General features: G+C 42.2%; 1 protein-coding gene across 8 annotated transcripts in view; it reads right to left on the reverse strand.

The window, feature by feature from the left end:
* Nucleotides 1-17,749, reverse strand: part of TSGA10 (testis specific 10) — a 302,307-nt gene that overhangs the window by 121,290 nt on the left and 163,268 nt on the right. For all 8 annotated transcript variants that reach the window (XM_030201396.1, XM_030201399.1, XM_030201397.1 and 5 more), the window contains 3 exons: nt 16,543-16,598; nt 16,075-16,243; nt 15,700-15,810 (listed from right to left, as the gene is read on the reverse strand). In XM_030201396.1, coding sequence (XP_030057256.1) covers nt 15,700-15,810; nt 16,075-16,243; nt 16,543-16,598 — 336 coding nt within the window. The remainder of the gene's footprint in view (nt 1-15,699; nt 15,811-16,074; nt 16,244-16,542; nt 16,599-17,749) is intronic.

The following is a 17,749-nucleotide window of genomic DNA, read 5'->3' on the forward strand; positions in this document are numbered from 1 at the left end:
TGGTGATGGAGACGTGGGGAGCAAGGGTCATACATTTTGGGCAATTCCAAATTAGGTGAGGACTTAACTGGGAAGCAGTGCCACAAAGGGTGAGAAGTTTGGTGCTGAATGTTAGTTATTGAGCAGAGTACCATGTCCTATGTCAGGACTGGGTCTAGGGGGAGACAAATCATTAGTGTGAGGATTGGGTGGAGGCGATGGGAAGTTCTGAGAGGTGGGGGCAATATGAGGGTCTGAGGTGGGGGTTGAGTTGAACATGCACCAATAGTTGTAACAATGGGCCTTAGCATTGATATGTGAATGCCTGAGATAGTGGAATCCTACAGTTTTGCAGGACCTGTTTGATATGGTTTGGACATTGGGCTGGCGATGGATAGTATAGGGGGCTGGTGGATGGGGAGCAATGTTTGTAGGGGTGGAGGGGGAGGGGGTGGGAGCAGGAAAGAAAACAAAATAGAGGAAAGATAAGAAATGATGATGGTTGCAGCCACCCAGAGGGCATGTTGTACTTGTGGGAGCTTAAGCTATTGTGAAGTGTATTTGGTCAATAATAGCTGAAGATGATTTACTTTTTCTCTTTTGTTATTTTATTATTGTGGCATAAAGAAATTCTTTAAAGAAAGGTTGCCTGTCAGTAATCTGAGAACCCTCTAAGAATTTAGTCAAATCCAGGTTATTTTATGTCACCAAAACATCCATCACACCCTCCCCCCCTTTACTGAAAAAAATCCGATCTGGATTTGGAAGTTTTAATATTTTAAGGTAATTATTAAATAGGAACTCAGATGCCATTAAACAAAAAAACTGTGAAAGCGCATATTCATAACTATGGCGATATATTGTAATGCTTCAAGTATTTAACGAAGACTAGGAGCACTAACAGCCTGAAGATAGGTTAACTGCCAATTCAAACAATCTAAATGCTTGCCAAAGACAAAGTTATATCACAGAGGTCCTTCAAATTCCCAACTGTACAATTATGAATCTGAGGTATCCTCTTTGACTTGGGTGAATCTCTAAGTGGATATAGATATCCTTTAAAACCAGGGAAGCACAGCTAGACCTCCTTTTGTCAGAAAGGGAATCAAAGTGCCTAGGCAGACCACCTTGAATTTTTCTTCACCAGATATATGTTCAAGACCCTTAGGTCTTGTATGGGATGGAGTCCTCCTATTTTCCTTGGGAGCAAAAAGTACATAGAATATTCCCTGCCTTCTTTTCAAGGTGGAACTAATTTGACTGCTTTAGCTTGTAAGAGGGAGGAGAGGCCTAATATTTAGTGCAGCAGACTTTGATCCTTGAGCAAGTCACTTAACCCTCCCTTGCCCCAGGTACAAAACCAAATTGTGAGCCCTCTAAGGACAGAGAAAGTGCCTGCATATAATGTGTACAGCGCTGCGTACGTCTAGTAGCGCTACAGAAATGATTAGTAGTAGTAGTAAGAGGGAAAAGAGTTAATTGAGCAGCAGGTCCTGATGAAGAACCTCATGGGAACAATTTGGCAAGTTTTCCAATAACCAAAGTCTGTACCTGTTCCATAGTATACTGAGAATCCAACAGTCTGAGGTATGTTATGCCAACAATTAGTATAAATCCTTAGCCTTCCCTCTTTTTGAATTCAATCAAAAAAATTCCAGGGTTTGCCTGGGAGCTATCTGTGGCTTTTGGGCCCTTTGATGTCACAATCAAATACGTAGCCCCTGCTGTTGATGTAGTTAAGGGTGCAGATAACCTCTTTTTGGTGAATAGAAACATCTCCTCATCACTTCTCTCAACTATCTCCTTACTGAACGGGTTAGAAGTGGTTGCAGAGGTCTTATTTTTTCCACCACTTTCCTTACCTTCCTCAAAGAGGTTATCTCCCTTGCATGGCATATTGGTAAAAATTCCTGCAAATCTGACCTAAGATATGAAGTCATAAGAGTTTTTGGTACCAATTCCAATGGCAGAGGTTCTCAATGCTATTCAAAAAGCAACCTAGGTGACTATGACTAAGGAGGCAATTCTATAACCTGGCGCCATATGTTAAGTGCCCCAATGCCAATTCTAAACAGTATTTGTGTACACAAAGTTAGGCATGCTCACTGATGCCAAGTCAATGACAGGCACAACGTGGTGTATCTAAGTGCTATATGTCACTCATATAACATGTTACCTCTTAGATTCTATATAGTGCGACCTAAGTTGCACACGCAAATCTGGTCATATTCTATTTTATGTGCACAACTTTATTGGGTTCACAAGCCAATTAGCGTTGATAATTGCCACTACACATACAACTTTAAGCGTATTCTATAAAGTGATGCACATACATTCTAAGGCACAGATCTGAACAGGATGAATGGCCGTGGAAAGAGCATGGCAATTCCTACAATTTATGCACAGTGTTATAGAATATGCCTGTTCAGTGTGTAACTTAGGTGTTGGCATTTACACCAGATTTTAGCTGGAGTAAATGGCTGTGACTAAATATAGCTGCAGGAAATGGACGCTGGGTGTATTCTATGAACTACGCCTAAATTTAGGCACATTCTATAAACCACGCCTACCTACAGGCATAGTTTATAGAATACACCTAGGCGTATTTTTTTTTGGCACAGATTTTTTAGGCATCATAAATTGAATCTAGCCCTACTTGCATAAATGGGAGCATGCCTATGCTCCATTCATGTGTAACCCCCCTCCCCCGTGCAGTTAAGCGCTAATGCATTCACATACTACTTTATAGAACAGAGGGTAGTGCACATACGAATATAAGTGCCAATTATCTTGACACATGTGCAAAGTTACATAATTGCCCTTCACATGCTTTTCATACTCCTTACCTCTGTCCACAATTTGAAAAAGAGTTTCATGCTTTTCTTAAGGAAGAGAATCTGATAATTGTTCTTTGGTGTTTTACGCATATATTGACCCATGAAAAGCTGGTAAGAAGATATGTACATAGTGTACAAAAAGGGGGGGGGAGTAGGGGATATTCCACACTCTCATCTGTACCTCCCTGTGGATATCATATATGGGCACAACCATGACATCCTTATGGGTAGGATAAACAGGAAGACACCCATCCTCCTTTTCCAACTGCAATAGATAAGGCTTCCAGCTGACCTAAGGAGATTTAGAATCTGATGCATTCTGCCCCTGATGCGTAACTTATCATATCCTATAAGTTACACATATCTCCAACATCTAGGCACAAACACATCAGCTCTATGGCTGGCATTACTGCTCACACCTAAATTCTAGGTGCATATTTCACCTGTTAGAGTAATTCAGTATTCTGTTATGGAATTACCTTGATGTGTGTGTGGATGTGTCTCCCCCTGATTTTTTCCCAGCCCCCTGCATCCACACTGTGTTTTTTTCCCCAGCCCCCCTGCATCCACACAGTGTTTTTCCCCCAGCCCCCCTAAATCTACACCATGTTTTTTCCTCAGCGCCCCCCCCCCCCCCCCCCCCCACATCCACACCATGTTTTTTTCCTCAGCCCTTCCTGCATCCACACACTGCCACCCACCCTCACTACACCGGTCCTCTTTGGGGCAGGACAGAACCCCACTCTTTCCTGCCATGCCACTCCATCCAAATGGCCGCAAAGGCTTCATGCGACAGCCTCACAAGACTAACGCTTGAAGTCTCGGTGGCCATTTTGAAGAAGCTCACCATCCAGAAAGCAGCGGGAGCGGGCAAGCAGGAAAGAGTGAGGTTCTCTCCTGCCCTGAAGAGGACAGATGTAGTTCGGGTGAGGCCACAAGATCACCAGGGCAGGTGAAGGTAGGTCTGGGAAGTTACCATGTTAACCGACATGCAGCTTTGCTTTCTGGGCTGCAGCGTGCTTTCTTTCCCTCTAAGTGCTGCAATGGACCTCTCCCTTTGACCCTGACTCCCGATTGGCCCAAATGACCAGATCGACAGGATTCTGCAAGAAAATGGAGAATCCTGCACAAATTCTGTGCTGTGCAGTAGCGTAGAATTCCGGCAGGAGTAACAGTTGTAGCCAGCATCCTTCTGCTTTCAGCATCATACATTGATAGTTACATTGCCAATGCTTCTTAGCCATCACTTGATGTATCGCATTGGTATCTCCTGATGCAATATCAATGGATCAGAATTCTTTGTTCTCATTGTGTGTGAGGAACTAGAGTATGCTCTATCCCCATTTGCACACTCAGTGCTTTACCTCAAGGAGGACTGCTGTTCAGTCAGTGTCAAAGCACTACCAGTATACACTGCAGCTTCTGAATCCTTTAAGTTAAGGTTGATACCACTTATGTCGAAACAGATAGAGGTTTTTAATCAGAACAAAAAAATTTCCCCATACTCTCGTTTACTAGGAAAACCCCAGGAGAAACCTTTGAAGGGTGCCTCATTCAGGGCTATAGTACCTAACACCCAGACACAAAATGCATACATCATGGGTGTCATTGACTGACACTAATTATATAGGTTCAGCATTTGCATGAATTGCATTATCAGAAGTATTGGACATTCTGAGGGTAATTTTATAAAAGCATGACAATGAGAAATATCCAAAAAGTGCCTTTTTCTTTAATGGTAACATATATTCTTGTGCCTTTGTAAAACAGACTCCCAGAACTAGCTCCAGTACTGCATCCACTATCTTTCTACTTCTTTCCAGATCTGCAGATAGGATACTCCACATCCGGTAGAGTATAGTCACCCAGTATTATCACTTCTCCATTCTTTCCCACCTTTAAATTATCATCAATTAAGTCTCTGTCCAGTTCTTCCATTTCAGTCAGAAGTTTGTGGACTACACCAATGTGGATGAAGTGTGGCATCTCCTCTTTCTAACACAATCCACAAAGCTTCCACTTTTCCTCACACCCATTGCATTTCAGTTATTTAATATTATCTTTAAATAGAAAGCTACTCCTTCCCCTTTTTTGCCATTTCTATCCCTCCTGAATAGATTATGACCAGATGTGGTAATATACCACCTATGAGACTCATTGAAACCATATTTCTGTAATGGCCACAATGCCCGTCCATATCCACCATTAGAGATTCCAGAACAAGAATTTTATTGTCTAGACTATGAGCCTTCTGCCAATATTTAGAAGGTTAGCTCATATTTTGTAAAATTTTGGTTTGGTCACCTCCTCTCCTTTGTTGAGATCATATTTATTTTTACCACTACTGTAATGATTTTGCTATGGGTAACTTCCTAAAATTCTTTTATTCCATCTGCCATTCTCTTCCTTAGTTTAAACACCTGTCCACATATTATCAGTAACAATTTAATTTCTGTTACTGCCAGCTGAGAATCTCTGGAGGCATTTGACCTTATTCCGTCCCTGAAGCGCTACCCATTCCACAGGCAGGGCCCAAGAGACAGGCAGAACTCCAGAGTCTCAATGCATGGATGAGACGATGGTGCAGGGAGCATGGTTTTAGATTTGTTAGGAACTGGGCAACATTCTGGGGAAGGGGGAGCCTATTCCGAAAGGATAGGCTCCACATTAACCAGGGTGGGACCAGGCTGCTGGCATCAGCATTTAAAAAGGAGATAGAGCAGCTTTTAAAGTAGAGACTGGGGAAAGGCCGACAATTGCTCAAAAGCGCATGGTTTGGAATAAGGTATTTTTTAAAGATATCACCAAGGTTCATTTCCCTAACACTAGGCAACAGTGGGAGGCCCGGGGCGTGTCAAGATGGCGGCCTGACGGTGTGGAGAGTTTGTTCAGAAACGCTGCTACTAGATTCCTGAAATAATGCCTCATACTAAACGAAAAGGGGTGATAAGAAGCCAATTGCCGCTGGCTAGAACATCTTCCCCCTCGCAGCAAACACTGGATAACTTTCTACATCAAATACCGTTTGATACCGGATTGGTGAGTCCGTTGAGGAGCCTGGCTGAAGGAGCACCCGGGTCCTCTGGACTAGAGATATCCCTCACACCACCGGAGCTGAATCCTCCTCCTCGCCCGGCCGGTGCAGTGGATGATGGGAGCGCGACTGACGCGGAAGGCGCTGAAGCGGCGCTACCTGTCGGCGAGTTGTCTGCTGTGAAGGCTGGGGAGGCCGGGAGGCCTGAGAGAGCTCACGAGAAGGTAACCCTAACGGCTGTTTGGAGAGCAGTTCAAGATTTGACTGTGGCTGTAAAGAATTCTACAATTGAAATCCACCAAATAGTGAGTAAGATTGAGAAAGTAGATGCCTCATTGGAGCAGGTAAAAATGGATTGCGCAAGCCAAGTGAATCAGTTCAATACAGAAATGAAAGAAATTAAGGTTTCAGTAGGAGCCTTGATTGAAGAAAAGGTTAAGATACAACGAAAGATTGAGCAAATGGAAAATCATACTAGAAGATTGAATTTAAGACTATTGAATTTTCCACGTTCTCCACTATTGAACCCAATTGACCTATTTAAAAGTTACTTGCATGAAATACTACAGATTCCTGTTACTAATATTCCTCCGTGCAACAAGGTTTTCTATATACCAGCCAAGAACCAAGATATTAAAGGTCAAAAGGAAACAGAACAAAATTTAATTGACTTTCTGGAAAATTCTACCTGTGAGATTAAAGACCGAGGAACTTTGATAGTTCAATTTGTTTTTGAGCAGGATTTGAACCATGTACTGAATTTATACTTTAAAAATATTTCTAAATTATTTTATGGGCAAAAAGTTTGGGTATACCCGGATGTTTCTAGGTCTACTCAAGATAGAAGAAAGATGTTTTTGAGCTTGCGCAATGAGTTTAAAAATTTGGGAGCTACATTTATGTTGGCATATCCCTGTAAATGTAAGATCACATACTTGGGGAATAAGTATATTTTCCTAGAACCATCGCAGCTACAGCTGTTCTTGGACCAGAAAAAACTAAGCAGTCCGTTAGAGAAATAATAACTTTCAGTTATAAATAATATACGGTTATCAGGTTAAGCCGAGTTTTGTTGTAGTAGATGCTTATAAATTCTCCTTTGTTACCTATCGCCCCCCTCAACTAATGTTGTGGTCTAAGGAAGAGAGAATATTTAATTGCTGTATTAATTCCTGTAATAATGTGGCTCTGTGTTTCTTTACAAGAGAAAATTTTTGTTTTTGCTTGTTATAAAAATTTAATAAACAAATTTAAATATAAAGATATCACCAAAACAAGGAAGATAGGGTATCCTGATAGTGAGGTTCTAAAGAGATCGTAGTAGATCAGGTGTCCTTAAATAAAAATCAGACAAAAGATTGCAATTTAATACAGTCAAGTACTGAGCATGAAGTAAATAGGAACAACAAACAGTTTGAAATGTCTAGGTGCAAATGCCAGAAGCCTAAGAAATAAGATGGGAGAGTTAGAATATATTGACTAAATGAAAAATTAGATATAATAGGAATCTCTGAGACCTGGTGGAAGGAGGCTAACCAGTGGGACACTGTCATACCGGGGTACAAATTATATGTAGTGATAGGGTGGATCGAATTGGTGGAGGGGTAGCATTGTATGTTAAGGAAGGCCTTGAATCAAATAGATTGAAAATTCTACAGGAAACAAAACACATCTTGGAATCCCTGTGGATTGAAATTCCATGTGTAAAAGGGAAAAGGATAGTGATAGGAGTGTACTTCCGTCCGCCTGGCCAGGATGAACAAACGGATGTAGAAATGTTATCGGAAATTAGGGAGGCCAACAAATTGGGCGGCACGATAATAATGGGTGATTTCAATTACCCCGATATTGACTGGGTAAATGTAACATCAGGGCATGCTAGGGAGGTAAAATTAATTGACAAAACTCAAGGATTGCTTTATGGAGCAGCTGGTACAGGAACCGACAAGAGAAGGAAAAATTCTACACCTAGTCCTTAGTGGAGCACATAATCTGGTGTGGGAGGTAATGGTGATGGGGCCGCTTGATTACAGTGATCATAATATGATCAGATTTAATATTAGCATTGAAGTAAGTATATGATAGCATTTAACTTTCAAAAAGGAGACTACGATAAAATGAGAAGAACAGGGAAACAAAAAACTTAAAAGAGTGGCTGTGAGGGTCAAAAATTTACATCAGATGTAGATGCTGTTCAAAAATACCATCCTGGAAGCTTAAGCCAAATATATTCCGTGTATTAAAAAAGGAGGGAGGAAGACCAAATGACAGCTGGCATGATTAAAAAGTGAGGCGAAGGAAGCTATTAGAGCTAAAACAAAAATCCTTCAGAAAATGGAAGAAGGAACCGACTGAAAATAAAAACAACGTAAGGAATGTCAAGTCAATTGTAAAGCATTGATAAGGAAGGCAAAGAGGGACTTTGAAAAAAATATTGTGTTAGAGGCAAAAACACATAGTAAGAATTTTTTTTTTAGGTATATTGAAAGAAAGAAGCCGGCAAAAGAATTGGTTGGACCTCTAGCTGACCGAGGGGTGAAAGAGGCAATCAGAGAAGACAAAGCCATAGCGGAGAGATTAAATGAATTATTTGCTTTGGTCTTCACCGAGGAAGATTTGGGAGTAATACCGGTGCCAGAAATGGTATTCGAAGCTGACGAGTCGGACAAATTGAATGAAATCTCTATAAACCTAGAAGATGAAATGGGGCAATTTGACAAATTGAAGAGAAGCAAATCTCCTGGACCGGATGGTATTCATCCCAGAGTACTGAAAGAATTGAAAAATGAACTGGCAGAGCTATTAGTAATATGTAAATTATCTTTAAAATCGAGCATAGTACCAAAAGATTGGAAGGTAGCCCACGTAACACCAAAATTTTAAAAAGGTTCCAGAGGGGATCCAGGAAATTATAGACCGGTGAGCCTGACGTCAGTGTTGGGCAAAATGGTAGAGACTATTATAAAGAACAAAATTACAGAGCATATTCAAAAGCATGGATTAATGAAACAAAGCCAGCATGGATTTAGTGAAGGGAAATCTTGCCTCACCAATCTATTAATTTCTTTGAAGGGGTGAACGAACATGTGGATAAAGGCGAGCTAGTTGATATTCCTGCTTATAATCAAAAGAGAAAAACGCCTATATTGCGAACCAAATCGGGAGCTGGGCGTCTTTCTCCCGTGGGCGACCAAATCGGTATACTCGGACGCCGATTTTGGGCGTTTCCAACTGCAATCCGTCGTTGAAACGGGTAAAGTTGACGGGGCGTGTCGGAGGCGTGGTGAAGGCGTAACTGGGGCGTGGTTATCGGCCAAGGAGAGATGGGCGTCTTTAGCTGATAATCGGAAAAAAAAGGCGTTTTTACCACGATTTTGGGTCACTTTTTTTGGACCCTTTTTTTCACGAACAGGTCCCAAAAAAGTGCCCCAACTGACCAGATGACCACTGGAGGGAATCGGGGATGACCTCCCCTGACTCCCCCAGTGGCCACTAACCCCCTCCCACCAAAAAACCCCATTTTAAAAACTTTTTTCCCAGCCTCTATGCCAGCCTCAAATGCCGTACCCACCTCCATGACAGCAGAATGTGTTCTATCCTGTGACAGCCTTTCCCTGGTTCTGATGTGGCTCTTGGGTGAGTGTGACACCCTTTCTGTTATGCGCACTGCAGAGTCACATCAGCAATGCATTGTGGTGGGTGTATGGTATTGGGCTCCGTGATTCCACTAACTTGTGGCAAATGCTCACGATGTTGGTAGTTGGTAGGCTCTACTCCCATGGTGCTTTCCCCCCTGCTTACTGGGTCAGAGTGTGCCCTGTTTTGTTTCCGGTAGTCCATGAGATAGTGGCCATTTTTGTAAGCCAGTTTTAGATCCCTTTCACGTTAGTCACTTTACAGAACTTAGTTCTTACCTTGAATGTGGTTGAAAGAGGGCATTGTACACCATTCTGCCAGCTCTGACCTACTGCTAATCTTAGTACCAGGGAGACTCTTTGCCAGTAGGGCATAACCTCTGATCTGCAGTTAACTGTGAGTAAGCGTGCTTATTCCAATAAAGGACGTTTTCGGAGAGATTAGTCTTCAGATGTCAACTGGTGTGCCAATGTTATATAGCAGCAACAAGTCCTAGAGGCCTGCGTGTATACAGGTCCCCGGAGCACTTTTATTGGGTACCGCAGTGCACTTCAGCCAGGTGGACCCAGGCCCATCCCCCCCCCTACCTGTAACACTTGTGCTGGTAAATGGGAGGCCTCCAAAACCCACTGTACCCACATGTAGGTGGCCCCCTTCACCCCTAAGAACTATGGTAGTGCTGTACATTTGTGGGTAGTGGGTTTTGGGGGAGAGGGGTTGGGTGCTCAGCACCCGTGGTAAGGGAGCTATGCATGTGGGAGCGTTGTCTAAAGTCCACCACATTGACCTCTAGGGTGCCCAGTTGGTGTCCTGGCATGTCAGGGGGGCGAGTGTACTACGAATCGAGGCCCCTCCCATGACCAAATGGCTCAGATTAGGACGTTTTGGAGCTGGGCGTTTTTAGTTTCTATTATCACAAAAAAAAAAAAAAACGCCCAGCTGAAAAACATCCATTTTTTCGAAAATAAGGTCTGTCCCGACTCTTCAAGTACCCTATTTTGGACATAGACGCCCATGGAGATAGGCGTTCACGTTCGATTATGCCCCTCATTGTGTATCTAGATTTTCAAAAGGCGTCTCACAAAGTACCCCATGAAAGACTCCAGAGGAAATTGGAGAGTCATGGGATAGGAGGTAGTGTCCTACTGTGGATTAAAAACTGGTTAACCCTTTAGTGTCCAATGTTCCTGTAATAAGCCATATGGGAACAGATTGATGGGAACATTGGACACTAAAGGGTTGGATAGAAAACAGAGAGTAGGGTTAAATGGTCAGTATTCTAAATGGAGAAGGGTAGATAGTGGGGTTCCTCAGGGGTCTGTGCTGGGATCAGTGCTTTTTAACATATTTATAAATGATTTAGAGATGGGAGTAACTGGTGAGGTAATTAATTTTGCTGACGACACAAAGTTATTCAAATTTGTTAAATCGCAAGAGGATTGTTAAAATCACAAGAGGACCTTACAAGACTGGGAGACTGGGTGTCTAAATGGCAGATGATGTTTAATGTGAGCAAGTGCAGAGTGATGCATGTGGGAAAGAGGAACCCGAACTATAGCTACGTATTGCAAGGTTCCACGTTAGGAGTCACCGACCAAGAAAGGGATCTCGGTGTCGTTGTTGATGAAACGTTGAAATCTTCTGCTCAATGTGCTGCGGTGGCTAAGAAAGCAAATAAAATGCTAGGTATTATTAGGAAAGGAATGGAAAACAAAAGTGAGGATGTTATAATGCCTTTGTATCAGTCCATGGTGTGACCGCACCTCGAATATTGTGTTCAATTCTGGTTGCCGCATCTATAAAATAATGAGTGGAGTGGAACGGGTAGACGTGAATCATTTGTTTACGCTTTCCAAAAATACTAGGACTAGGGGGCATGCGATGAAGCTATAAAGTAGTAAATTTAATACGAATCGGAGAAAATGTTTCTTCACTCAACGTGTAATTAAACTCTGGAATTCGTTGCCAGAGAATGTGGTAAAGGCAGTTATCTTAGTGGGGGTTAAAAAGGGTTTGGACGGCTTCCTAAAGGAAAAGTCCATAGACCATTATTAAATTGACTTGGGAAAATCCACTGCTTATTTCTGGGATAAGCATTATAAAATGTATTGAGCTTTTCTGGGTTCTTGCTACAGGGTTCCCCCCTTTCGCCTACCTTATTCAACATTATGCTGATGCCCCTAGCCTCGGCTCTAGCAAAGCTGGACTTTAATCCTTTCATTTATGCTGACGATATTACCATCTCCATCCCCTTCCATACCACCATATTGGAAATCGCCAATCGCATCGAATCTTGCTTCTCCACTATTGAACATTGGGCTCAGGTATTTCACTTTAAACTAAACAAGGAAAAAACCCAATGTCTCATACTCTCGTCCCCCCATGTCCAAATATCCGATACAATGCTTCCTTTAAAGGGCTACTTTCTTCCGATTACCAACAGTCTGCAGCTTTTGGGAGTGCACCTGGACACGCACCTCCAGCTGGATAATCACGTGCATTTGGTCTCCAAAAGAATGTTTCATGCCATGTGGCGGCTACGACGCATACGATGCCTCCTTACCAGAGATCTATTTCGTACACTGGTGCATTGGCTAGTCCTCTCTCACCTGGATTACTGTAGCGGAATTTAAGTGGGCTGCAAGGCCTCTTTACTGAAAAGGTTTCAGACTGTCCAGAACACTGCCGCAAGACTGATTCTTGGAGAACGTCGTTTTGCAAATACTGTGCCTCTGCGCTTCAGACTCCATTGGCTACCTGTAGAGGAGCGTATTATTTTTAAGCTCTGCTCCTTAACCCACAAAATCATCTATGGGTTTGCGCTGGACTACATGCTCCCCTTGATCGACCTCCCACCCAGGAATGCCACGCCTGCTGCACGATCATATCTCCATCTACACTTCCCGAACTGTAAGGGAGTCAAGTACAAGAGGATTTTCACCTCTTCTTTCCGCTACTGGTGCCCTAAATCCTGGAACGCTCTCCCGCAGCACCTCAAAACACAAATGGACCACAGCCTTTTCAAGAAGCTGCTGAAGACTTACTTCTTCGCCAAAACTTACTCCCCTAGCCATTCTGCTGATTGATGTGCCCCTCATGCTCCCCACCCTGCTTAGATTTCTTATGCCAATCACTACTCCCCCATTTATCCTTTGTCTTTTCTGTCATATTCTCTTTATTGTATATTTTCATAACTTGCTGTATGCCACATTGTGCCTGCATGAGTGGGAAAATGTGGGATATAAATGAACCGTAAATAAATAAATAAATATTTGTGACCTGGATTGGCCACTGTTGGAAACAGCATACTGGTCTTGATGGACCTTTGGTTTGTCCCAGTGTGGCAATACTTATGTACTTATACCAAATTAATCCCTCTAATTTTAGAGTCTCCCAGAAATATTAGCTTTTTGTTTTGAGCTCTTTTGGCATCATCTAAAGAATATCTGGTACATTGGGTATACAGTGCAATCCACTTAAGTGCAAGGATCTGGGATCAAAGAAACACATGCAGTTAACCGGAGCGTGCACTTAACCATTGTGACACAAAGAAGCTTGACATCTGATCAACAAATGTACAGTACTGTTTATTATATGTACAGTCTCCGTTAAACTGACGTTATACAGTCTTCGTTAACTGATGTTAGGCTTACTTGAAGTAATCAGTCATAGTCCTCTGTACACTCTTGTGTCTGTGAGTTCCATAGACTACGTCTGCCAGACAGTAAAAATTGTCATAGCACTGACATCCAGTGGTCTCCAGATAGGCCCACACAGTGTTCAGACTCTCCAGCGCTCTTGCAAAAGTGACAGGTTGTTGAATTTCGTCAGCATGTGCTTCGCTGCTCATTTCATCATCTGTTTCATCATCAGTCGTTGCCTGTGTGTAGGTACATATCTGGACATCAGTGCTGTCGTCAGCTGTTTGTAGATCGTAATCAACAGCTACGTAGCGATGAAACTCCTCTTCTCTTCAGTAACACAGACTGGGATGTCAATAGCCTGCTCATCTGACGCGTTTGCAACAGCTGCATCTGTTTCGTCCCTCTCCACATCCCTAACAAAGCTTGACCGCTTGTAGCAGTTCACAATGGTTGCCTGTGTAACATCATTCCAGGCTTAACACTCAACATCATTCCAGGCTTCTTTCTGCATATGTAGGGAATCCAACAGTGATAGATTACGAGCCAGTTCAACAGCACGTTTATCCTTGCCAGTCTGGTCATCCATAACGCTCATCAGACGACATAGCACAAGAGCCTGATAATGTTGTTTGAAATTGGCTATTATGCCCTGATCCATAGGTTGGGTCACAGAGGTAGTGTTTGGTGGCAGGAAGACCACCTTGACATTAGACAGACTGACATCATCACTGTGTGAAGCACAATTATCACAAAGCAACAAAATCTGACGCTTTTGTGCCCACATTCTAGTGTCTAACTTCTTTAGCCACTGCTTCCAAATTTCCCCAGTCATCCATGAATTTGCGTTAGCCTCGTATGACACAGGAAGTCGCTTAACATTCTTGAAGCAACGGGGCTGTTTGCTCTTTCCAATGACGAGGGGCTCCAACTTCTCACTCCCATCCATATTGCAGCAAAGGAGGATGGTCAGTCGGTCCTTCAACGTTTTACCTCCTGTAGTTTCGGCTTGTTTGAATGCAAGTGTTCCAGTAGGAATCGCTCACCAGTAGAGACCGTTTTCGTCAGCATTGAAAATGTCACGAGGTGCAAACTCGTTCAAGATGGTAGGAAGAACTGAAACAACCCAATTTTCAGCACCAAAGTCATCAGCGTCTTGTTTTTCACCATGCTGTTTCTTGAATTTTATGTTGTTCCTTTCCTTCCATCTTTCCAACCATCCAACAGTGGCTTTGAATTCAGTTAGTCCAAGACTTTCAGCTAGCTGGTTAGCTTTCTCCATAAGCAGTGGACCACTGACAGGAAACTGTCTGCTCCTGACTTGAGAAAACCACCGGAGAAGAGCATCTTCTACCTCCTCAGCTGCTCCCGCCCATTTTTGTTTCCGTTGTGGATTTGTATTGTTTTGCCATTCTTCCAGAAACTAGTCTTTCTGCTTCAAGATACATGAAATTTGACTGGGATTGACACCATATTCTTTAGCAATAGATGCTTGACTTTGTTTTCTAATTTTTTATGAACTTCTATTCATTTAGCCAGTGTTAAAGTCTTACAGTTGCGTGACGACGACCCCATTGTACACTCTTAACAACATTCTTTCGCTTATTCTGCCTGTGACAGTTAAAGGGGCGGTAAATTTGAAATCTTGTTGGTTGTCACGCGCCAATCAGCTTCCATATTCCGTGCATGCGCTTATGCGGAGTCTTTCCTGCCGAGGAGCAGTCTTAAACCATGCATATAAGCGAATCTTGCACTTATCAGTGGTGCACTAAACCGAAGTTTGTCCCCATAGAAATTGATGGCGCCAAAAACGGGACCGAAGTACGGCATTCAGTTAAACAGAGCATGCGCTTTATCCGACATGCACGTAAATGGAGTGCACTGTATACATATTTTATAAACTTCATGCCCACCTCAAAACTTAGCTCTGCCCTAGTGGCGCCTCTGGAATGCCTGTGTGTGTAAATGCATCGGCTAGAAGCACACATTTACACATTCTTCAGAGCATGTGTAAAATTGTGCATCAGAATTTGTACACAATTGGGGCTGGATCCAGGAGACATCATATGGAAAGACTATGTCACTTCCATATAAACAGTTGTATGTGCTGTTTCAATGGATGCAACATATGTTCCATCTAAAATTAATAATCATTTGAAGATAATAAATGGTTGGCAAAAATAGTAATAGAGCTAGAACCTTTATAAAATAGGCTTCTAAACAGATACATTTTTGACTTCTCAGATAGGACATCCTGTTTTAAAATTGTCCTCTGAGGGCTTTACTTTATGTGTTTGCCCACATAAAAAGCACCTCTGAAATTGAGCACTTTACCATACAGCAAAAAGGGAGAGCATTGGTGTATAGTGGAGCTAGTTAGCTAACTGTGTTTGAGAATTTCATTTCAGAATCAGTGTGTGTGGTTTCAGCAGTGGAAGCAGGTACAAAGCCTGTGGTTAATCCCTTCATTTTGAAAGAAAAATGCCACAGAAGTCTTCCATTAACAATTTGCTTACAGCCCTGCAGGATTTCAGAATTGCCCTCTCAGAACAGAAGAAAGAGAGAGACTTACTTTACAACTTATCAAACTTTCCAGCCTGGATACATCTGTGTTACTGTCTTGGACTTTCAGTTTGACATCCTCAAGCTCTTTCTGAGAATCTTTTAGCTTCATGCCAAGTGTCTACAAAAAAGAAAAAAAAAAGTCATTCAGTTTCATTTCCCTCACAGGCTGCACAGTCCAAGAAAATTCACATGAATATCAGGCCTTTGCCCCAATAAGATGAGTATCCATATTTGAACAGAGAGAAATCAAGCTGCTTGCTCAATAGTAGTCTGAGAAAACATGTTCTCAAGAAGAGTCCCTACGATTCATATTACTATCCTCTTTCCACTATACTCCTGTGCTTCTTATCCTAACCTGGTTGTAAATACTCTTTCTACTTACCTGGTTTTCTAGCTTGCTTTTAGAAAGCTGATCCTGTAATCGATCATTTTCCTTCACTATGGACTCCTTATCTCTGCCTGTCCGAGCAAGCTCATCGTTAGTTTCATCCAGCTGTTGGCATAGCCTGGAGATATCTTCTTCCTGGATGCAGATTGTTTCTTTTGCTTGCCTTGTCATCAAATCACACAAGATGCAGATTAAATTTGAATTTAAATAATGACATTTCTAAATGGTATATTGATCACTGGGAGTATAAGCTAATACTGAATGTGGGAATGAATACTAAACAATATTTAAGACTTCTTAAAGTATGACGGAAACCAAATATCATAGATTTAAGAAGAACCAGTAAGACAGAAAAGGGAACAAAGTTAATGAGCAAAATGAACAAAGGACAAAACAATTGCTAAATTTCATGTCTTTTGCTTTACTCTCTAAATTCTATTGTAACAAAATCTTGAGGCTTACTTTTCAGAATCTTCCATCTCACGTATGATTTTCCTCAAGTCTATCACAGCCTTTTCCTTAAAAATAAGTAATATTACATATGAGTGCTCTTTCATTCCTTGATACTAAAAAGTGGTCAGGTACAGCCAATTAAAACTATGGTTTCTTTCAATTACTTTCACTGGAGACAATAAAAAGAATACTTCTAATCTGCTAACAATGATAACATATACATAGAGGAATATTTTCAAAGCACTTAGACTTACAAAATCACGTGGCGGGGAATAATCGAAGGGGACGCCCAAGTTTTCCTGAGGACATCCTTGCAAAATGTCCCGGTGGAGGGGCAGGGAAACCCGTATTATCGAAACAAGATAGATGTCCATATTTTGTTTCGATAATACGGTTGAGGATGCCCAAATCTTGACATTGAGGTCGTCCTTAGAGATGGTCGTCCCTAGACTTGGTCGTTTCTGATTTTCGGCGATAATGGAAACTAAGGATGCCCATCTCAGAAACAACCAAATGCAAGCCCTTTGGTCATGGGAGGAGCCAACATTCGTAGTGCACTGGTCCCCCTGACATGCCAGGACACCAACCAGGCACCCTAGGTGGCACTGCAATGGACTTCATAAATTGATCCCAGGTACATATCTCCCTTACCTTGTGTGCTGAGCCCCCCAAAACCCACTACCCACCACTGTACACCACTACCATATCCCTTACGGGTGAAGGGGGCACCTAGATGTGGGTACAGTGGGTTTCTGGTGGGTTTTGGCGTAATACCGTATAATTTTTTTTAAATTCCCCATTACCATGTCACTCTTTAGTGGTAGGCCATGACAAAGAATAAAGGACACAAAGATTCCCAAAATTCTACTCTATGGCTAACTGATAAATAAACACAGATCATAGGGAAAATCATGCCTCCAAACTGAAGGCCGGTTACCCCTCAAACACCACCTTAAACCAAGGCAGAATTCAGAGGATATGGCCTTGTATAGGATAAGAGGAAGGCAAGCTGTTCACTTAGGTACCCAAAGCTTGAAAATCAAACACAAGTAAAAAAAAAAAAAAGGAAAAGGAAAAATGAAAAAAAAAAAAGAGAAAAAACAATCTACGACAAGCTTCACCTGAATCGGACTCACTTGTGGGTTAAGCACTTGTCTTACAGCCAGTGCTTTTTTTGTAGAAAAAAAGGTGCCGGTACTCATTGTGGGCGGGGTCA

Source organism: Microcaecilia unicolor, chromosome 4 (genome assembly GCF_901765095.1).
Source record: "Microcaecilia unicolor chromosome 4, aMicUni1.1, whole genome shotgun sequence".
Taxonomy (NCBI): Eukaryota; Metazoa; Chordata; class Amphibia; order Gymnophiona; family Siphonopidae; genus Microcaecilia; species Microcaecilia unicolor.